The sequence below is a fragment of the Cetorhinus maximus genome, chromosome 1 (assembly GCF_964194155.1).
Source record: "Cetorhinus maximus chromosome 1, sCetMax3.hap1.1, whole genome shotgun sequence".
Taxonomy (NCBI): Eukaryota; Metazoa; Chordata; class Chondrichthyes; order Lamniformes; family Cetorhinidae; genus Cetorhinus; species Cetorhinus maximus.
Window position 1 is genome coordinate 135,626,836 of NC_135879.1, and position 21,444 is coordinate 135,648,279.

General features: G+C 41.9%; 1 protein-coding gene across 1 annotated transcript in view; it reads right to left on the reverse strand.

Moving 5' to 3' along the window:
• Window positions 1-11,685: 11,685 nt before the first annotated feature.
• LOC144683766 (BTB/POZ domain-containing protein KCTD8-like) overlaps window positions 11,686-21,444 on the reverse strand; it is a 348,274-nt gene continuing 338,515 nt past the window's right edge. The window contains exon 2 of the mRNA XM_078547142.1: window positions 11,686-12,847. Coding sequence (XP_078403268.1) covers window positions 12,390-12,847 — 458 coding nt within the window. The 3' untranslated portion in view covers window positions 11,686-12,389. The remainder of the gene's footprint in view (window positions 12,848-21,444) is intronic.

The following is a 21,444-nucleotide window of genomic DNA, read 5'->3' on the forward strand; positions in this document are numbered from 1 at the left end:
CTTTCTGGAATGCACTGCTGCCTACCATCTATGCTCCCACCTTACTTTTTCAAGACCCTGCAATTTAGTTTCAGCCTCACACATATTGAAACTGCAGTGGTCAAAGCCACAAATAATATCCAGCGTGAGTGTGACCATTTTCTTTGTTTCCTCAACATCCATGATCTCTTCAAGAATTGTGAACTTAACATTTCTCCTTCCAAACTCTTTCCTCCACAGTTTATCTTTGTGACACTATATTTTCTGCCTCTATTGCAATGCAGAGATCCTCCCCAATGTTTTCTCAGTCTATGCTTGTTTCCACTGAATGCATGACTCACCTTTGATTCCGTCCCCTTCACTATGTGTATACTACCCCTTGTCACCAGCAGCTTGGAATCAGGTTACACATGTGTATTGCCAGAACCTAGCTTTATCTCACTGCCTCCTCCATTGATCCAAACCTACTGCAACAACCTCCAATGGCCTGAACATCGAGGTCTGAATAGAGTGTGGAATCTTTGCACATTGATCAATTGCATTCACCTGCATTTTTTCTCTTACCAAGATTGTTTTGTTCCATCTCCACAATATCTAAAATGTTGCAGCTTGTGCCCTCATCCATGCTAATCCCCACACTTCCACCACTCCTATCTTCTCCAACTTCCACTCACTCCTGTGCTGCAGTGAGTTAACTTGCAAATTGTTTTTTGCTACCATTGCCTTGCCCCACCATACCATCATTATTTCCTATTGTTTTATGGGGCCTGGAATGCATGCTGTATTTTTGCACTGAGCTTCATCTTGTACCCCACTTATTCTGCTCCATCACTTGTGGTCACTCATTCAGTTATTATGCTCCTACCCTCAGCAATGTCCAGCCCAGCTCCCTTTGGCTTGTTACTGTCTTCCCTACTTTCAAAATCTTCTCTATATCCATTTCTTTGGCCAGACCTTGGGTTGCCTATTCTCTCTCTATTTAACTCTGTTCATCTCCAGCTATTGTACACTATTTAGTCCTTATTAATGTAGTATGTAGTCTTCCTGCATGGGAGGTATGTGAGAGAAATGTAAATAACTGGTTACCCAGAAGGAACAAAACAATAAAAACTGGGAAATAAGGATACTAGTTCAAACTGGCCTTGTATACCATAAAATGTTATATCAGTAAAAACTGGGAAATAAAGAGTTTTGGTCTGAACTGTTTTTCCTTCTGGGTAACTTTGCCTTACAAGGGCCAAAATCTGTTTACTGACCATGTGATCAAGACAACTTCAACTAATCCTCTCGGGTGAATTCAACACCTCAAAAGATGAAGGATCTATGAGAAGGGAAATACCGAGCAGTTTTTTTATTCATTCATGGGATGTGGGCATTGTTGGCTGGGCCAGTATTTATTGCCCATCCCTAGTTACCCTTGAGAAGGTGGTGGCGAGCTGCCTTCTCGAACAACTGCAGTCTGTGTGGTGTAGGTACACCCACAGTGTTGTTAGGAAGGGAGTTCCATGATTTTAACCCAGCGACAGTGGTTTGAGACTGGTGATGAAGTTAACTGTTCACCTATTTATAATTCTGTGCTCTTTAGCGTTGGCTTTCCCAGATGCAATGGACACTGGTAATGGCTGTCTCTGGCACAAACCAAAGTTGAAAGAGGGACCAGAAACAGGGTGTTAGTCCCCTTATCTGCCTTTTTAAGTGATATTAGTTGCAGGATAGCCAGTAGCCAGGACACCAGGGAGAATTCCTCATCTTCCATATAGTGCAATGGAGAAGGAAGATAGAGTCTCATCCAAATTATGGTACATGAGATTGACAGTTTCTTTTTGGAATTTTAGGCTTTGGCTTAAAAATATCAAAATATTCATACAATGCATTTGATTAAAGTATGGGGGAGTGTTGCATTGTTGAAGTATTTGGTCCACACCTCAGTAAACTATAAAATATTAGAGCTCCCTCTAGCAGGCATTTCAAGTTAACATGCATATTTTGTCAGCCTTTGCCTTCAAACCTATGGAATGTTCCACTTTTACGTTATATAATGGTACTTCAAATAGGGTTGGTTTAATTTTAATTTATTGGATGAAATTTAATGCCTCCTCTGAGGCAAGTTTGGCGATGAGGGGGCATTTAATCAGGCAGAAGGGTCCAGGTTTGGACCCCTCAGCCTTCCTGCCTCTGGCCAATGAAGTTCCAGGGAGGGAAGGCTCGTGGGCCGACTTCCCACCCCAACACCAATTGAAGCCCATAAGTAGGCAATCAATTCATTTGCCATGCAGGGAACCCAACAAGCAAATCTTGTTGGGTTTGCTTGTGGGCTATTAGGTGGGTCCCTGTTTATCAGGCACTCGGAACCGGATCGAGGGACCCAGCATTAAGAAGGGGGAAGCGGGGGTTGGGTGCGCCGAACTCTACCCCCTGCCCTTTCTTCTGATCGCCTCCTTCCCCTCAACATAGCCAACTACCCACTCACCGCAAACCCATCCTACCCTCACTCACCATTGGCCTAGGTCCCTCGGTGATCCTGCTGGGTGCATTGCTAGCAGCTACTGACAGCAGCTTCCACCATTCCCACTGCCGCTGCCGACAATAGAGAGCTGCTGGCTCCTGATTAGCTGTCGACTCTCGTGGGGGCTGGATTTCTGACAATCTTTCAACCAAGACCTTAGGACAACTCATAACGAAACATCTCTACAGCACACTCTAAGAATGGAATTTTCCACTCCCGTTGGCAGTGGGCGTGTTTGGTGATGTAAGTGGAAAACATGGGCAGAAGAACCAAAATCAGTTTTACGCCTTCATGAAAAAAATTTGCGATCATCCACTCCATCCGTCAATGGCAGGCCGCGTTTCCCACCGCCTCACGTCGGGAGCCTAATTTCAACACTTTAGCATCTTAATATAAGCCCTGCTTGCCAGAACCATTCCCCAATGCTGGATCATCCAGGAATCACACCGACATGTTTCACAACAGTGCACCTGGTGCACTGCACATCGCTTGGGACTTCGAGGTGTGTTTGCCTACTTTGCTTCAGGCAGCACTTGCGCTCATCAGTGCCAGCCTTCACAGGCAGAACCACATCACTTTTAGAGGAGCTCACGGACAGGCCTCTACCTACCAGACCAGCTATAATGTGGGCATGGCTTTTCAATGGCTGCAGCGCTAGGGCTTGCTTGGGGGAAGGGGAGAAGTGGCCTCAGGCAAGGTAAGAGGCTGCAGAGTGAGGTGAAGGGCGGCATCTCAGGGTATGTGTGGGAACACGTGTTGATCTGTGCAAGAGGCTTCAAGATGGTGAGGGCTGAGGAGGCAATCTCCAGAGGAGATGAGGTCAGGTGGAGATGTGAGGTTGTGTGAGGGAGAGTGAGTGGTGATGTCCTTTGAGCTGGCAGCGAGTGAGATGCCAGTGAATGTGTGATGGCCTTGTGAGTGTGTGAGTTTAGAGTGATGAGATGGCTGCCTTACCCTGACAGCATGGATGAGATAATTCATCCTCTTTCTGCACTGGATGGCCAACTGCTTTTGTGCAGCATTGGCACTGACCACCACTGCCACTACCTACCAAGCTGAAGTGGTGAGATTGCTGGACCTCCTGCAGCCAGAGCAGGGGTGGAAGGCATCACGGTAGGCCTCCAAAAGGCATTCCAGTGATGGTTCACTGAACTCTTCTTGGCTTTCAGAGCCGTGTCTTCACTGGAGCAGTCCTGGGCTGCAAGCATTGAGAACTGTGTGGGCGGCTGAAGGTTAGATATGGCACCCGGAGTAAGGAAACAATGTGGTAATGGTGTGGCGAGTGAATCAGAAGCTGCCTGCCAATGAGACGGCATGTTTCCTGCGGCTGCATAATTAAAGAGTTAGGAAGCGGATGATACAGTGCAAAAGCCTGCCATTGCGGCCGGTGGGTAAAACGCCTTTTTTCCCACCTGCTATCACACTGTGCAATTCTGGGATGTTTCTGCCCAAAGTCTTATTGTTTACAATTAGCTGTCACAAATGTGTAGTGGTGTGATAGATTTTTGAGGACAACTGTTTTTAAAACTACATTTTTGCTTTCAAATCTTCAAATGGATTTTAAAAGCCCTTTCCAAAATGGACGGACATCTTGACACCTTTCCTTGTTTGTTCAAACCTTGTCAGACTCTGTTATCTCTAGAGCTGGCTATGAAGAGAGACAATAAAATACAAAGATTCCTCCAGGAATAAAAACAAAAAGCTAAAAGCTACTGCGGATGCTGGAAATCCAAAACAAAAACAGAATTACCTGGAAAAACTCAGCAGGTCTGGCAGCATCGGTGGAGAAGAAATCAGTTAACGTTTTGAGCCTTCACGGCCCTTCGGCAGAACTGAAGCATAGTTAGGAGAAAGGAGAAATATAAGGAGAAATATATTTCTCCTTTCTCCTAACTATGCTTCAGTTCTGCCGAAGGGCCGTGAAGGCTCGAAACGTTAACTGATTTCTTCTCCACCGATGCTGCCAGACCTGCTGAGTTTTTCCAGGTAATTCTGTTTTTGTTTTGTTCCTCCAGGAATGTTCATTGATTCTTCTAAAAGGCGTGAGTTTCCCTTGGCTTCTGAGAAAACAGGGGACATGAAAGGGCTTCAAAGGACCCCCAGTGTAATTAAATTCTTTACCTGGTAGGACCATGATTTCTCTAAATGATGTTTTTGTTGTGATAAAGACAGGCTGCAAAGCCATTTTGTGCAGAACCCCAAGGATGAACTTTGAAAGACATCATCTGAGAGGGTTCTCGGCCAAGACAAAACAAAGAGAAAGGTATCCAGAAATCAGCTAATATTCTGTTGAAAAGAATCTAAGCAATCTTCCAATGTCATAACCAGTGAAGAACAAGAAACCGTCTCTCTCTCCAAAATGGCAAACATCAGCTAACTGACTACATAAGCCATCACAGCTACTGAATACAACTCTTCAACTTCAACCTTGCTTTCCAGACAACCAAAACTTCAACTGCAAATTAAGGTCCTGCAAAGACATCTTAAAGGACTGAACTGAAGAAGAGTCATACGGGCATTTTGCTAGTGCTGTTGGGAAGGCTTTAAACTAACTCAGCAGGGGTGTGGGAATGAAGAGAAAATATTAGAGAGAATACCAGGGTGCACAAAATACTGTGAGGGACAGATAGCACTAGAATAGAGAATAGTAAGTTAATAGGTAAAGTCGGGGTGAGGGAGAAAGTATGAATGCACAGAGTATAGTAAATAAGATTGGGGAGTTACAGGTGCAGATTGCCGTGTAGAAATGTAATGTTGTGGTGATAACAGAGACCTGGCTCATGGAAGGACAGAACTGGGTGTTAAATATTTCTGGTTACAAGGTCCTCAGGAGGGCTAGGAAAGTAAGGAAAGGAGGAGGGGTGGTGGCATTGCAGTGCTGGGGAAAGAGGGTGTCCCAAAGGGTTCAAGGACAGAATCAATTTGGCTCGAGCTAAGGAACAAAAAGGGTGTAATTACATTGCTCGGTGTAGTCTATAAACCGCCAACTAGTGTGAAGGACGTAGAAGAACAAACCTGCAGTGAAATTACAGAGAGATGCAGCATTATAGTTTAGTTATAATGGGGGACTCTTATTCCCCAAATTTAGTCTGGGGCAGGGTGAAGAGGGGCAAATGTTCCTGAGAAATCTCATGAGAATTTTCTGCAATAGTATGTGTCCAATCCAACAAGAAAAGATGCACTGTTGGACCTGGTTCTTGGAAATGAGGTAAGCCAAATAGATCAAGTATTAGTGGGGGAACGTTTAGGAGACAGTGATCATTGTATTGTACATTTCAGGATGACGATAGAAAAGGATGATAGGCATTCCAGAGTAAGAATGATTAACTGAACGAGAACCAACTTTGATGGGGCAAGAATGGAGCTGGGCCAGATAGGCTGGAATGAAAGGTTGGCAGGAAAAACTGTAGCCGAACATGGGCTACCTTCAAAAAATAACTGGTTCGGGCAGAGTCAAGGTACATTCCATCGAAAGGGAAAGGTAGGGCAAACAAATCCAGAGCTGGATCCTGGATGAAAAAGGAAATTGAAATTAAAATAAAGAAGAAAAAGTGCACTTATGACAGGTGTCAGGTAGAAAATACAATTGAGAACCAAAAGGAATACAGAAGGTTCAGAGGGGAGGTGAAAAAGCATATTAGAGAAGCGAAGAGTGATTATGAGAAAAGACTGGCAATCAACATAAAGGGGAATCCTAAAGTCTTATATAGACATGTAAATAGTAAAAGGGTGGTAAAAGGAGGAGTAGGGCTGATTAGGAACTTAAAAGGGAATTTACACATGGACGAAGGGGCCATGGCTGACGTATTAAATGAATACTTTGCATCCATCTTTACCAAGGAGGTAGACGCTACCCAGGCCATGATGACAGATGAGGAAACTCTGTCACTAGAAGGGTTCAAAATTGACAAGGTGGAAGTGTTGAATAGACTGTCAGTGCTTAAAGTTGGCAAGGCACTGGGGACCGGATGAGATGCATCCAAAAATATTGAAGGAAGTGAGGGTAGAAATTGCAGGGGAACTGGCCATAATCTTTCTGTCTTCCCTAGACTTGGGAGTGGTGCCAGAGGACTGGAGAATTGCAATTATTACCCTTGTTCAAAAAAGGTTACAATCCCAACAATTACAGACCAGTCAGTTTAACTTCAGTGGTGGACAAGATTCTAGAAACAATTATTCGGGATAGAATTAGTCGTCGTATAGAAAAATATGGGTTGATAAGGAAGAGCCAGCATGGATTTCTAAAGGGGAAATTGTGTTTAACTAACTTGCTGGGGTTTTTTGAAGAGGTAACAGAAAAGGTCGATGAGGGTAATGCTGTTGATGTGGTGTATATGGACTTTCAAAAGACATTTGATACAATACCACACAACAGACTTGTGAAAAAAGTTATTGCTCATGGAATAAAAGGGGCAGCAGCAATGCGGATACAAAATTGGCTGAAAAATAGGAAGCAGAGAGTAATGGCCAATGGATATTTTTCAGGCTGGAGGAAGGTTTGTAGTGGAGTTCCTCAGGGGTCAGTGTTGGGACCCTTGCTCTTCCTGATATATATTAATGATCTAGATCTTGGTGTGCAGGGGACAATTTCAAAGTTTGCGGATGGTATGAAGCCTGGGAGTGTTGTGAACTGCGAGGAGGACACTGTGGAATTTCAAGAGGACATAGAAAAGTTGGTGGACTGCGCAGATAGGTAGCAGGTGAAGTTCAGTACGAAGTGTGAGGTGATGCATTTTGGTAGGAAGAACATGGACAGACAATATAAAATAAGGGGTGAAATTTTGAAGAGGGTGCAAGAACAGAAAGACTTGGGCATATAAGTGCATAGATCATTGAAGGTGGCAGGACAGGTGGAGAGAGCAGTTAATAAAGCATATAGTATCCTGGGCTTTATTAGTAGGGGTATAGAGTACAAGAGCAGAGACGTTATGCTGAATTTATATAAGATACTTGTTAGACCTCAGCTGGAACTTTGTGTACAGCTTGGGGTGTCAGATTATAGAAAGGATGTGAACACATTGGAGAGACTGCAGAAGAGGTTTACAAGAATGGCTCCAGGGATGAGAAACTTCAGTTATGAGGATAGATTGGAGAGGTTGAGACTGTTCTCCTTGGAGAGAAGAAGGCTAAGAGGAGATTTTATAGAGATGTTCTGGCCAGGGTAGATAGGGAGAAGCTGTTCCTGCTCATAAAAAGATCAAGAACAAGAGGGCATGGATTTAAAGTGATTTTCAAAAGGAGCAAATGTGACGTGAGAAAAAACTTTTTCACACAATGAATGGTTCGAGTCTGGAATACACTGTCTGGAAGTGTGGAGGAGGCAGGTTCAATCGAGGCATTCAAGAGGGCATTAGATGGTTATTTGAATAGAAGCAATGTGCAATGTGCAATGCTCATTTAGAGAGCGGTGCAGATACAATGTGCCAAATGTCCTCCTTCTGTACCATTAAAATTCTGTGAATTCTGTGATTCTGTGACTCGAAACGTTAACTCTGTTTCCCTTTCCACAGATGCCGCCAGACCTGCTGAGTTTTTCCAGCATTTTCTGTTTTTATTTCAGATTTCTGCATCTGCAGTATTTTGCTCTTATCTTAGCGAACTGAATTTCATCTCGATGATTTCATCTTTTATCCTTATTTGCATTTAATCTTTGTATGTAGTTAGTTAGTAACTTAATCACTTTTACCTAAGTAATTTACCGCAGCAGTTTTGTAATAAATGTACCTTGTTTAAGACTAATGCTTTGCTGGGAACTTTTGAATGGAATTACTTGCAATTTACACACAAGTCCTTTTAGTTCATGGACCACTTTGAGGAAATGCCTTTTACATGGTTGTAGCACAGGTTATTTAAACATCAAATTCTAGAAAATGCTGTCAATGGTATTAGAAGACAAACAGCTAGTGAGCTTGCATGATTTCTTGGGGGTAAATTTCAGCTTCAGCAAGGTGGGCGAGGTAAATGGATGGTTGTGGATTGATTACACATAATATGCCCTGCCCAATTTTCCTTTCCATTTATTTGTTCAGAGGCATTAACATTAAATGTGGTCAAAGAAATTTCAAAAGAACATATTAAGTGTTCCAACATTTTATCCCATAGTCTGATTGACAAGCCAAATGTTCATTAAGTGTTCAGTTTGACCTCAATATTCTATTGGTTATTTCTACATTTCTGTGTTTGAAATGCTAATGATACCGATGAATTTGTTTTTTAATTGAAGGAGCCATTACATCTGGCCTGTAAGAAGACTGTACTTCAAAGGATTTTATGGCATATGAACCAATGATTGATATTCTAATCATTTATGATTTGACCTAACTGCAGATCAGGCACAAAGCGCACCTTGATGGCTAAGGCCTCTCTATAAAATGTAGGGATTAGATGGCTACTCTTGTTGGGATCGAGCAGTTTTTGTCTGCCCTTGTTTCCGGAAAAAATCTCCAAAGAAAGTCGATCAAAGGAACTCAACTTACCTGTTTGACCATTTCATTAACTCTGTCAAAGCCGCTGTGTTGTTTGGATTGACTTCAAGAACTCATTTACACAGTTTCAAGATTATTATTGAGGACTTTAATTATCTCCTCCACATTGTCTGGCCTGTTAACATTTCCAATTCGGCTACCAAATGATTCCATTAATGTTCACTAATTAAAGAAAAAATCATAAGTAAAAAGAAATAGACAAAACTAAAAGGTTTGAAATACTTGTTTTAATTTTTAAAAGGAGATAATCCCTCTGTAAGCAAAACACATTCAACTTGTTTTTAAGTGAAGTAGCCATTTTTGAAGTGATAAAGCAAACAGACCAATCATCAAGACTTTACATTACTCATGACAACACACAGCAAAAGAGATCATGGTTATATCATTTTACAGGATTTCACCTGTATTGACAAATCTCACCTTTGTTGCAAGTGACAATGATCCTGCATTTCTAAGCAAAGTTATTCTTGGAGAACTGGTTCCACTTCTTTCTTGTAAGGAGGCTTGTCGCTTGGAAGGTGATGGCACTGAAGAGTAAAGCTAACAGCCAATGTTAATCATGTCCCATTTTCAATTGTTCCAGCTCAGACTCCGAAACAACTACCAGCTTGCAACCAGTCTTCTTCCTCAGTGCTGGAAAAACTCCATTTAATTCAAAAATTGACGGAATATCAAAGACAAATATGAATTTTTCTCCTACTAATTCACACCCAGCTTCATAATGGTTACTCACAGTAAATAAAAAGTGGAAATTTTATGGACCAATATCATTATTTGAAAGACAGTAATAATACTGAAAGGAAAGAAAGACTTGCATTTCTACAACACCTTGCCTAACCTTAGAATGCTGCAAAGCGCTTTATAGCTGATTAAATATTTTGAAATGTAGTCACTGTTGTAATGTAGGAAACACAGCAAACTCCTACAAATAAGTTAAAAATGACCAGATAATCTGTTTTTTGTGATGTTGCTAATTGCATTAAGCAATAAATGAAAGTTAATTGATTGGCTTCTTACCTATAAAGATGAAAAAAAATTATGGCAACTGTACATGTGCTTTTTCTGAAGCCAGAGTTTCCTGTAAGAGCACCATGGGATAGAATTCCCATGGGGGTTCTCCTGATCTCCCATTGTACCTTCAGCAGAAGGTTAGTGGAAATCCTGACCATCTATGTTGGTTCTCGAAGTTTCCAGTTGATTTTTCACCAAAGCTATGCTCGGAGATCCCATCCTTGCAATTTAAGATGGAGTTCATCCCTTACCATTTCAGCAGCCATATGTTCTGCACTATTGCGTTTGTTTTGGTGGTTTAGGCCCATTGAAATTTTGTTCTAAATACAATTTTAAAGCCATCAATGGTGAATGTGTGTTTCTTAATGTTAATGAAAAATGCAGGTTTCCGTCCTGGACTTGGGGAGGGAAAGCATTTTCATAAGCAATTTTTCCCTACTTGAAAGTTTGATCACACTCCTCTCTGTTTCCCCTAAGCTAATATGCTCAGTTCATTCATTATCTTCCTGGGTTAGGAGGGCTGTTCATTGCAGTTGGAAGAGTTCTGTATTATCAATGGTAATTCTTGCTCCAACCAATGGGAAACACACTTCAGTGATGTGGGAAAGAGCTTAATTCTTTCAGGATAGTTTTTTTTTAAACCTCCGTCCCCCCAACATCCTGACTTTGCAGGTGAGAAAGGCAAACTGGTACCATGGAAGAAGCTTAGTTATGACAAACAGTCAAGGGTGGGATTCGTTCAGTTCTGCTGTTGACTACAGGCAGCTCAGGGGGCGATGCTGCTGAATGCTGGGACAGCATTCCCAGCTGATCTTTTCCTAGCCATTATTTTCATTCAAAGAGTAGCAACTTGGTGAGAGAATATTTACAAACTTTTTTTTTGAGGTGTGAAGGAGTAGAACAGAATGTTATTTTTGTCATAATGACATCAACTGCAAGTGATGCAATGATGGGCTTCAATTAATGTAATTATCAGCTTTGCTGCTTCCACATACTTGGAAGAGACATATGAAGACATGAAGCGCCACAGTCTGAACAGATTGCCATACAATCCTGCATGTGCAAGTATCAAAATAATTTAAAGCTTTTAAATTATTCTGGTTCACTATAAACTCTGGAGGGACTGCTCAGTTTACCGCAACCTATCAAACCAAATTAAAACCTTTGCTGCAAAACGTCAATTAAAAAACAAAATAACATTAACATCTTTTAAAAGTTTTCATTTAAAGCATGCCTGAATTCTACTTAAATTTGTTTGGGTTTTGGATTGCTCTATATGAAATGCATTTATGTCAATCAATCTTATTCTTAAACCAAAGCCAATACAAAATTAGGGGAGAAGAGTTGCTCTATATATTAGGCGTGGCAAAATCGCAAACATGTTGAAATGCGTCCTGGGTTTGGGCAAGCTCCTGTGCACACTAAACCAACTGCCCTGATTTCCCTCCCACGTGCGGGAAGGTCAGATATATTTCTTTACTGGTGATCCCGATGATACTGAATCCCCACTTTTCCCTGAACCCGGACAATCCACTACACCTGGGCACAGACCCAGGAAAATCTCCCCTAAGGCACAAAGAACACTTTCAACCTAAGCATCCATGTCCCAAAATTATACACTTTGTCTGAATTGCCCTGCTTTAATTCAATTTTAATAGCTGAGGAATGAATGCAATTAGACATCAGATTTTTATTTTCAATTTTAACTTTTGACTGTTAAAGCATGTAATTCTGAAACTGAAAATGCTTTAAATTCTTCAAAAATATTTGAACCATCAATCTTGACATTTAGTGCTTTTTTGTATCAAAACTATGCAAGCTATTGCTAAATTAAAAGTGAATGTTCTAAGAATTACATTATCAAATTGGAGATTTTGGTTTTTTTAAATGGAATGACAGCCTGTATTACTGTGCTTGCATTAATAGACAGCTGCAGGAAGCTGGCAGTGGCCAAACTGTATAAATGACAACAAATGCAATGTTTTAAGTTTTCTGGAGCTGCATCACTCAAATCTTTAAGCCCATGCATAACTGTTTCTGACACATCGATGCAGTGGTGGAGAATCCATTAGTTTTGCTACTGTTATTAATCAGTCTGAGACGTGCCACAACAGATACATATTCTAACTGCATGGCCTGCCAGTAGATTAGGTGACTCTATTGGAAATGTTTACTTCCAGTGAACTACTTTTTGCTAAGCACACAAGGTATGCCTCATGTCATGTTGCGGGACTGTAGAACAAATTTTTGACTGATCAGCTGACAGATGTCCTTTAGGTTTTGTTTTTTGCAATCTTATCACAGTTCAACAGATAAGACAGAAAATATAAGACGGACAGCAGGTGACTCAAAACCACAAACCCTCATTTCAAACAGAACTCAAGCTGCAACTAGTCTTTTATTTAAATTTAAAGTCCATATTTCTGTAATAGTTCAGACTGCCAGGGGCGCTTACGCTCTGGAAACTGAACAGGTATCTTGATCTTCCTAAAATCTTGGATGCATTTTTTCATTTCATCCTCGACGCTCAGCTTTTCGCTAATTTTCTTTTTGCAGAGGCTTGAATCACGGGAATTGTTCATCAGCGTTTGAAAGAGTTCACTGTTTCTGCGTTTGTCTGGCTGCTGCATCCACTGAATGGGGGCTTTCTTGGAAGGCCGATCCAGTGTCAGGGTGTTAGGCTGAGGTGGTGCGGGCTGCGCTGCACAAGGGACATTCTCCTGCGGAGTACTGGCTTCTGACTGGCTTTCACAACTGGAGGTGGAGAGCTCGTTACAAGATGTCCCGCTTTCCATTCCTTTTTCTCCCTTGTCGTGTTTCCTACCATCACATTCTGACTTTGGTGAGGCTGGTCTTTGTAGTCCCCCTGTCAAAGTTAGAAAAGGGCTGATAAAACAAAAAATTACTCAGACATTTCCATTACTTTGTTTCACTGCATCATGCACTGGTACAAGACAACAAGACTATACCTTCCTTTTGAAGTCACTAAGGGAAGATGTAGAAGCTCTGTGGCACGACACCCTAATAAATAGTTCACAACCACCTGAGAAAAAATGTGCATGAATTACAATCACTTTCAAAGCCTAAAGCCCAGTAACATAAGAATTTCTCAGACCTGGGTTTGCGAAAATGTGGAGCAATTGCACAATCGGCCTACGGGATTAGGCACAGCAGGTCTTTTTGAGGAAATACAAACAGCTACTGGGAAATGGAAGGATCCTGGTTGATCCAAACAATAATTCCCAGTGCTCCAATCATCTCCTGTGGGATTGTTCACAGGCAAAAGTAGAATCTGTGTCCCTATGCTTCTCTCCTACACTCTGCCTTCCTGTTTTTATTCCATTCTTTCAATTTCCCTCGATTCTCTTCATGTTTTTATAAGGAGACATTAGATCAGGTGACCAAAAGCTTGGTCAGAAAGGCAGGCTTTAAGGAGTATTTTAAAGGGGAAAGTGAAGTAGAGAGATGGAAAGTTGTAGGGAGGCAATTCCAGAGCTTAGGGTGAGACAAATGAGGGCACAAATAGAATGCCTGGGGTAAAAGTTTAACACAGATCAGAATGGGGACCTGACATGGTAACTGAAAATTTGTTGCTTTTTTCTAACAACATGATTGGTCGGTTTCCTATTTTATGTGATTGGTTTTCTGAATTAATCTGTGTATTAAAAAGGATATTGATTAAGCACTTTTGCAGTAAATTATTTAAGAAAGAATTTGAAAACAAATCTTTGAAATTTACTTGGCTGATTTTGTGAAGCCAGGCAACCAACAAAAATGCACAAAAGTGGTATTTTATCAGTTTATACACACAAAAGTGACACTTCAGAAGTGAGAACTTCGAACAATATTGTATTGACAGATAGATATAAAACAATAGATAGCTCCAGACAGAATGCACTTCAGCTGAAAAATATTGGAAAACACTTCTAAACATGAACATGGTTACAAGACTTGCAGATCAGACCTGCAGATTCTTTAATGGTACTTGGGAGGCCCTGGACCAGGAAGAGTGAGATTCTGTGACCAAGGGGACAAAAAACCAAATGCAGAAGCTTAGTTCCAATATGTATAGGGCTGCAATGCTGCAATGCTGTAATGTTCAATGATCTCATCAGAATTGTCACTGTAAGAATACTTACACTTAGGCTTTCTGCTCGCACTCCTACCACCTACAATCTTAATACTCACAATATTTCCTTCTCCACTTCCCTTCAACTTCCTGCAATCACTGCACCACAATTCACCCCACTTTCATGCTCACTGCTATTGTAACCCTCATTTCCCCACATGTCATCTCACACGCTCCATCTCAACTAAATGACCATGACAGGTATATTTTCACAAGGATGCCGCTAGCACATTGCAGAGAAGGTTAAGCATAACTCCAGACAGGAGGCTGCCACTGGAGGAGGCTGCGTCCACCTGCACAGCTCTCCCCTGTTGAAGAAAGCATGCTGACCATCATTGGCAGGGCAGAGCCATGTCCCTTGTGATTGGCAATGCTGGGGGAGGCATTGGGCAGGGTTTCTACACACCTTATCCTCTTTCTTCCCTTATTACTTCTTTCTCACCAAACACATTGTGCATGACAATTTACAGTTGCTTTTATCAACCACATTTCCCTCTTTGGTCTCCCTTCACACCAGGATCTTGGCATCTCTTTTGTTTCAGGCACAGGAAGAAAAACCCAGTATTCGTGAAGATACACTGTTACTCAATATAACCCCCACAAGCACTAGCTCAGATACTGGTAATAAACATACATTAAAAACTAGCATGAGGATGGTTGTGCATTACTGGGCAGGTGTGCAAGAGTTAGGACAGAGGGATAAGATGCCATAGCTGCCAGGCTACCAGACAACAACATCAAAAACTACTTCATATGCAGAGGACTCAGATGCTGACTTCCAGGGCCCTATATACCAAAGATGGCTAATATGCGTTGCAGAAAATCCTATGCACTGAGTAGCCTGCTGGCAAGCTTGCTCACAGTGGTTCAGTGCATCGAAGAATCCAACTCCAACTGATGTGAAAGCTTCCTGTAGAGTATGGAGACAATTCTGACCAACAGAGAGTGAGCGGTCAGCTCTATGGGCACAACAGTGGTTGCCACATTATGGAAACTCTTCTGACAACTCTTACAACTGCCAGGAAGGTACAGATGGCTGTGGTTAGGGGACCAGAGCTGACAGGGGCGTTCAGTCACTGGAGTGTGGCTTTGGCTCCATGAGAGATGCACCTCCTGTTCTCTCACAGTATGATAGCATGTTCACTTCCCTGTCACACAATATGTCATTGCCTTTGTTAGTGCCACATAGCCACCTCATCCAAATTGCCCAAGCCAACACTGAGACTCTAGGCTCTGCTTGAGATTAGCCATCATAACCATCCATCTTCAATGGATGCTCAGGAGCCTTCCACTATCCAGGCTAGAGCTATTGAGAACACACAATTGGCACTAAAAGCTTGCACAAATGTATTCATAAATATTTCTGCTAACTATGGGCATGGATGGAATTCAGTTGTTTGGTAAATTTATCTTTTACTCTGAATTTGGTGTTTATATTTGTAATGGAGGGAAGTCAAGACTCTGAAGGGTGGGCTGAAGAAAGGGTGTGAGGTAGTTGAACTCAGGACTATAGTGATAAGAATTGTGAAACTGTTAGTGTAGTGGTGGTAAGAGGGATAGCTAGGGTGAAGCACTCTTCGATGAGCTGCTACCCGAGAGCTCTAGCAGCTGGTGGCACCCGTGGTCGATGTTGCTCTCTCTTCATTTGCTCCACCTCCTGCACTTCCCCTGCTTAGACAGCAATCAGAGCAGATTCCCCAGGATGGCAAAGTAATGCAGCATACAGCAGACGACCCCAAATCTGGATACCCTCTCAGGGGTTACTGCAAAAATCCTGCCAAATGGTCCAGGCTGTGGAAGTGCTGTGTGAGCTGGATGATTGTTCGATTGATGAGATTTTTGATGGCACATGGCTCTCTTTGCACGCCAGCACTGCAGTTGTACCTGGTCACTTGAACGGAGGCATGAGTTATTGTTCCCTAGCTTTCCTGTAACCTGATGGCCTGGGTGGTATAAAAGTGACACAGAGGTCTGGCAAAGGATGAATGAGTCATGACTGCTGCTAGGGAATTAAGCAGAGATGTGTATGATGCACTGCTTGTGATTATAAACTGGCTGTCCTGATGGGGACACATAGGCAATCTGAATGGAGTCAGTGGCACTTTAAACCTTGCAGAAACCTGCAATGAAGGCAAAAGTTAGTCAATGCTCTTCCTTCTTTACTTTGTTGATGGAAAAATTAATCTAGCTGTTCCTCCTGAATTGAAAGCTTTGGTGATCTCCCTTGATACAACAGCAGATTCAAACTATGAGGTGTCACTGATGTCACCGGTGAAGCTTGGAAGGAGATTGTTGCATAAAGGGTAAGAGCCATGTTGACATTGACAGCCACTGGCCGTGATGCCCATACACTGGTGCAAGGTTCGAGTTGTGGCTTCAGTGTGGGTGACGTAGCTCAGTAACAACCACTTTTGTGAAGCAAAGAAAGCTCAGACATTGCACCTCAGAGAAGCTTGTCAAGAAGATATAATAATGTATATAATTTTATTGGAAATTATTTCAAAATAGAGTTTAGTGATGTCTGTGCCTGTGTGTGTGTGTGTGTGTGTGTGTGTGTGTTTTAATTGGATTGAAGCCAGTTGGTCTAAAGGCTTTGACATATAAAAGAGAAGTTGGTTTGAAATAGTAATTAGATAAACATAAGGAATTAGAAGGTGAGGTGTAAAGGGGGCAATTTGCATTTTTAAATAGACCATTCAAAAGAGTGGGTCAAATATTACACTAACCAGGTGATGCTCAGAAACAAAGTGTTTTTTTTTAAAGCTTACTGTTAAAGTGGGTATTATGAAAGGGTTTTATTGTTAGAAGATTTAAAGTTTAAAAAATCTAGTGACAATGAGAATTTGTATTCAAAGAGAGAAGCATGTTTAAAGGAATAGAAAGCTGTTGGTAAAAGGAGGAGGGGTTCTAAGATCTAAACCCTCCAGCCTGTTTGCAAGGACCCAGAGCTGAAAGAAACTAATTTTGAATGCGACTGTACAGGGTGTGCTTTGCCAGGTGTCTGTTTAAATCTATGTGTTTTAATGTTGCCTTACTGGGGGTCTAACTGAGAGTCAGATTAATTAGGGGATTTTTATAGTTAATATGGTAGTAATTTTGCAGACATATGTATGTGCTTACAATATTTCTTGTATTAATAAATGTTTAATTTAGTTTTATAAAAAACCTCTTGAGACTTGGTGTCTTATTACTACTGAATTCAAAGTATGCATCTCGAAACATACAAATTGCAAAAATGGGTTATGACAGTTATTTCAAGTTTCGCTCTGGATTTGAACAACTCAGCCTTTACCATCAGCTGTGTCATAATAAGCTGCTGTGAGAATGGTCTCCTGCATAATGATCTCCTTTTGTCCGAGCTGTTCCAGCTCTCTATGGGGAAGATTTAAAATGCATGCAGCGAGACTTCTATCCAGTGTATTCTCACCTCTGAGTGACTGGCAACCGTTACCTGCCCAGCAGAGGCAGGCAGATAATTATTTTCAATAAAGTGCCCATTTAGGGGGAACTTGGTGACACCATTGGGATCTTGCCAACAGCGGCGAGGCCCCCCACACCTCACTGAAACTGCAGCCTGGCCAATGCTTGGTGTTGGTTCCCCACCACCAAGTGATTTACGACTGCTTTTATAAGGTGTACACCTGGTGACCAGAACTTTGAGGGGAACTCAGAAATGAGTGTACATAACCTTGTGCAGCGCTCGCGAGCATAGCCCATAGGACATTAAGGATGAGGTGCCGCACATTCGCAGGGGGCACAGGTGGGTTGCTTTTAGTTCTAGACTAGTTCTAGACTAGCCTTGGGGGTCACAATCTGGTGTGCACACTACACTGTCTGATCCACAACAGGCAGAGGCAGGGAAATCCAAGTGGGGGTAGCAGAGTTCGGGGTGGGCTTCCACTGTGCCCAGTAGGCACCCCAGAGAGGCATTACTAAATTTGGAGGCTGCCATCCCCTTTGCTTTCAGGGCCGTCTGTCACCTGGCCTGGTCCTGGTCTGTAGACACAAAGTAGGCTGTGCTCTGGTGCGCTTTAAATATGGTGCCTGAAGTGAGGAAGCGCTGAGGTCATGGTGTGGCAGGCAAATCCGAGCTCGTCCGCCAGCGATCTGGCATGTTTGTCATGCATGCATTATTAATGAGGAGGAACACACCGGCAAGCGAATGATGCAGTGCAAAAACCCACCACTATGGCCGGTGCGAAAAAAGTCATTTCTCATGCCTGCCACCGCACTTCGTGCAATTCAAGGAAGAATTCCACCCAAAGCCAAGGACCTTCTAGCATATTTGACTCAGTACTGCACAGAGTTTCATTAAAATTACAACACAGAAACAAACTATTTGACTAAACTAATCCATGTTAGAGTTTATCCTCCACAGGACTAATAATCCCAATCCCTGTTCCCAGCTCTCCCTTTATTGCCCTTACTTTTAAGCACCTATTAAAACTCTGTTTAAGTGCTGACATGTTTCAATCACTTGCTCTGGTAGTGCATTCCATGGTCTCACAGCCCTCCATGCAAAATATTTTTCCCACTCTTTGTCTTTTCTTTCTCACTCTCTTACATTTTACACAATTCCATAAAAATGGTGTTTATGTCACTCTGCAATAATTTCTGTGGCTCTTAACTCAAATTATGGTGGTTGAAAACCATATAATCTTTAGCCAGATTTTCATTGCCTTGTGGAGGTGGAATGGGGTCATGAATGTCAATAAACTTTGTTTCTCTTGATGGAATTTTGAATTTCCTGTGCGTTCCTGACCCCACACCATTTTTGTATGTCCATTTTGTGGGCCTAGAATGCATTAAATCGTGACCCAGCATGCACGTTCACTGATATCGGAGTCACCATCGGCAGTGATAGGAGAAATTTGTTTTTCCTGTGCCCTAGTATTTTTGTCAAGGCAGGCAGGTTTTGGGAGGCTTATGCAAACTCACCTGGCTTGACAGTTTGTGAACACTGAGGGAGTTCTACTGAGGAGTTGGGAACATTCTGACAGGTAAGTGTTAAATGGTTTGACAGCTTCAAATTTCATTCGATGCTATATTATAAGTTGGTTGTGTTTTTCTGTAGTGATTGATTGTTGGGCTCTGTCCTGCAAAGTTAAATTGACCATTACGTTGATCAGCACTATATAAGTGCTCAGGTGCATTATAAAACTTTTTCAATTGGGAAAAGTGATATTATGTATTCAAAACTACAGAAAACAGTGCTTGCTAATGCCATGATCTGAAGAGATTTAAAAGTCCACAGGCCTTTACAGTTGAAAAAGAAATTGGTCTGCAAATTTCCCTTAGGGGAAAAAATAGATACATGCTCCTGAGTTGATTTGATTGACAGGCCACCTGGTGTAGCTTATAAAAACTTAACCATCTGTTTTTGCAGTTTAGACTTTATTTTAAATGAGCTTTAATGGTTTTCTTTGATAGCTGAGGTCATTATGAATGCTTGGCTGAGTTTCAATATCTACAGAACCACTTATCTCAGTATGAGGTCGTGTTCACCATTTGATCGATAGTTTTAAGGGATTATTAAAGGATTATATGTCTTTGATGTTGTTACTGGGTAGAAGTGTGCTTTTATTTTGACTACTTTAGGAGGATTTAACTTTTCTTCATTGGATCAGGACTTTAAAAAAAATATGAATGGCTGTGTTTTCACTAACAGCTCTATTAGGATACTAGAGATATGCATTTTAATATCCATTTCAAAGGAGTCATAAGAAATAGGAGTAGGAGTAGGCCATTCAGCCCTTTGAGTCCACTCCACCATTCAATGAGACCATGGCTAATCTTCTACTTCAACACCATTTTCCTGCACTATCACCGTACCCCTTGATGTTTTTAATAAGAAACCTATTGATCTTAGTATTGAACGTACTCAATGACTGAGCCTCTGCACCCCTCTCAGGCAGAGAATTCCAAATATTCACCACCCTCTGAGTGAAGAAATTCTTCCTCATCTCAGCCCTAAATAGCCTGCCCCTTATTCTGAGACTGTGTCCAGGTGTTCTAAACCCCCCAGCCTAGGGGAAAATCCTTCCTGCATCTACCCTGCCGAGCCCTGCAAGAATTTTATATGTTTGATTGAAATTACCTTTTATCCTTCTAAACTCCAGAGGATAATTCCCATTGCTATTACATGGTTCCTGAGAACTATACGTAATGGATAGAGGATGAGTGGCTATGGGAGGCATAGAGGGGGCATGGAGAATATGAGCAGCCATGGGGAATATAAAGGGGCATGGGGGTTTGAGGGGAATGGTGGTCATGGGGCTGGGTGAGTGGGGTGAGGGTTCGGGGGCTTAAGAACAATGTAGAAAGTTGGGCTGATGTCCCAGCGAATCAAGGCAAGCCTTCCAACAAGCCTGCCTCAACACCTGCTCTACTCCGATGCAGCCTCGGAACTCGGAAAACCTGAACTCTTCCCACCCACATCCCCAGGATATGAAAACATGGCAGGTATAGACAGAGCTGATGGGCTCAGATTTCTGAAAATGGGAAATGGCCTGACTCACATTTCCTGAGCCCAACATGAAAATCCAATCCCTTATGTCTATGTCATCTTGTTCTGGATTTGTCAATCAGTGGAAACAATTTCTATCAACCTGTCCTATCCTTTCATAATTTTAAGCTCCTCCATCAAATCACCTCTTTGAATCTCCTAACAATAGCAGTATTACAGTTGTGGTCTCACTAAGAAAATATAAGTTCTCCAATGACATTAGCCTTCTGTAACTCTGGCCATAAATCTAGTGTTCCATTCGCTTTTATTTATGGCCTTACCAACTTGAGTTTTTAATGCCTGCGAACCATCTGTTCTTCCCTATCATGCGGCTTTCTCTCCATTCAAGAATTTTTTTCTTTATTCGTTCTTGAGGCGTGGCCATCACTGGCAAGACCAGCGTTTGTTCCCATTCCTAATTGCTCTTGAAGTAAGTGACTTGCTAGTCCAGTTAAGAGGGCAGTTAAGAGTCAACCATTGTGGATCTAAAGTCACATGTAGGCCAGAATGGGTATGGATGACAAATTTCCTCCTCTAAAGGACATTAGTGAACCAGGTGTGTCTTTACGACAATCGATGATAGTTTCATGATTATCATGACTGAGACTAGATTTCAATTCCAGATTTATTAATTGAATTCAAATTCCACCAGCTGCCATGGTGGGATTTGAACCCATGTCCCCAGAGCATTGCCTGTGCCTCTGGATTATTAGTCCAGTGACCTTACCACTATATTACCATCTACCCTAGTTGTAGGACCATCTTCTCTATTGAAGTCAATGGGAATTAAAATTGAGAGAGATGTATAAAAGATGATTGATCCAACATT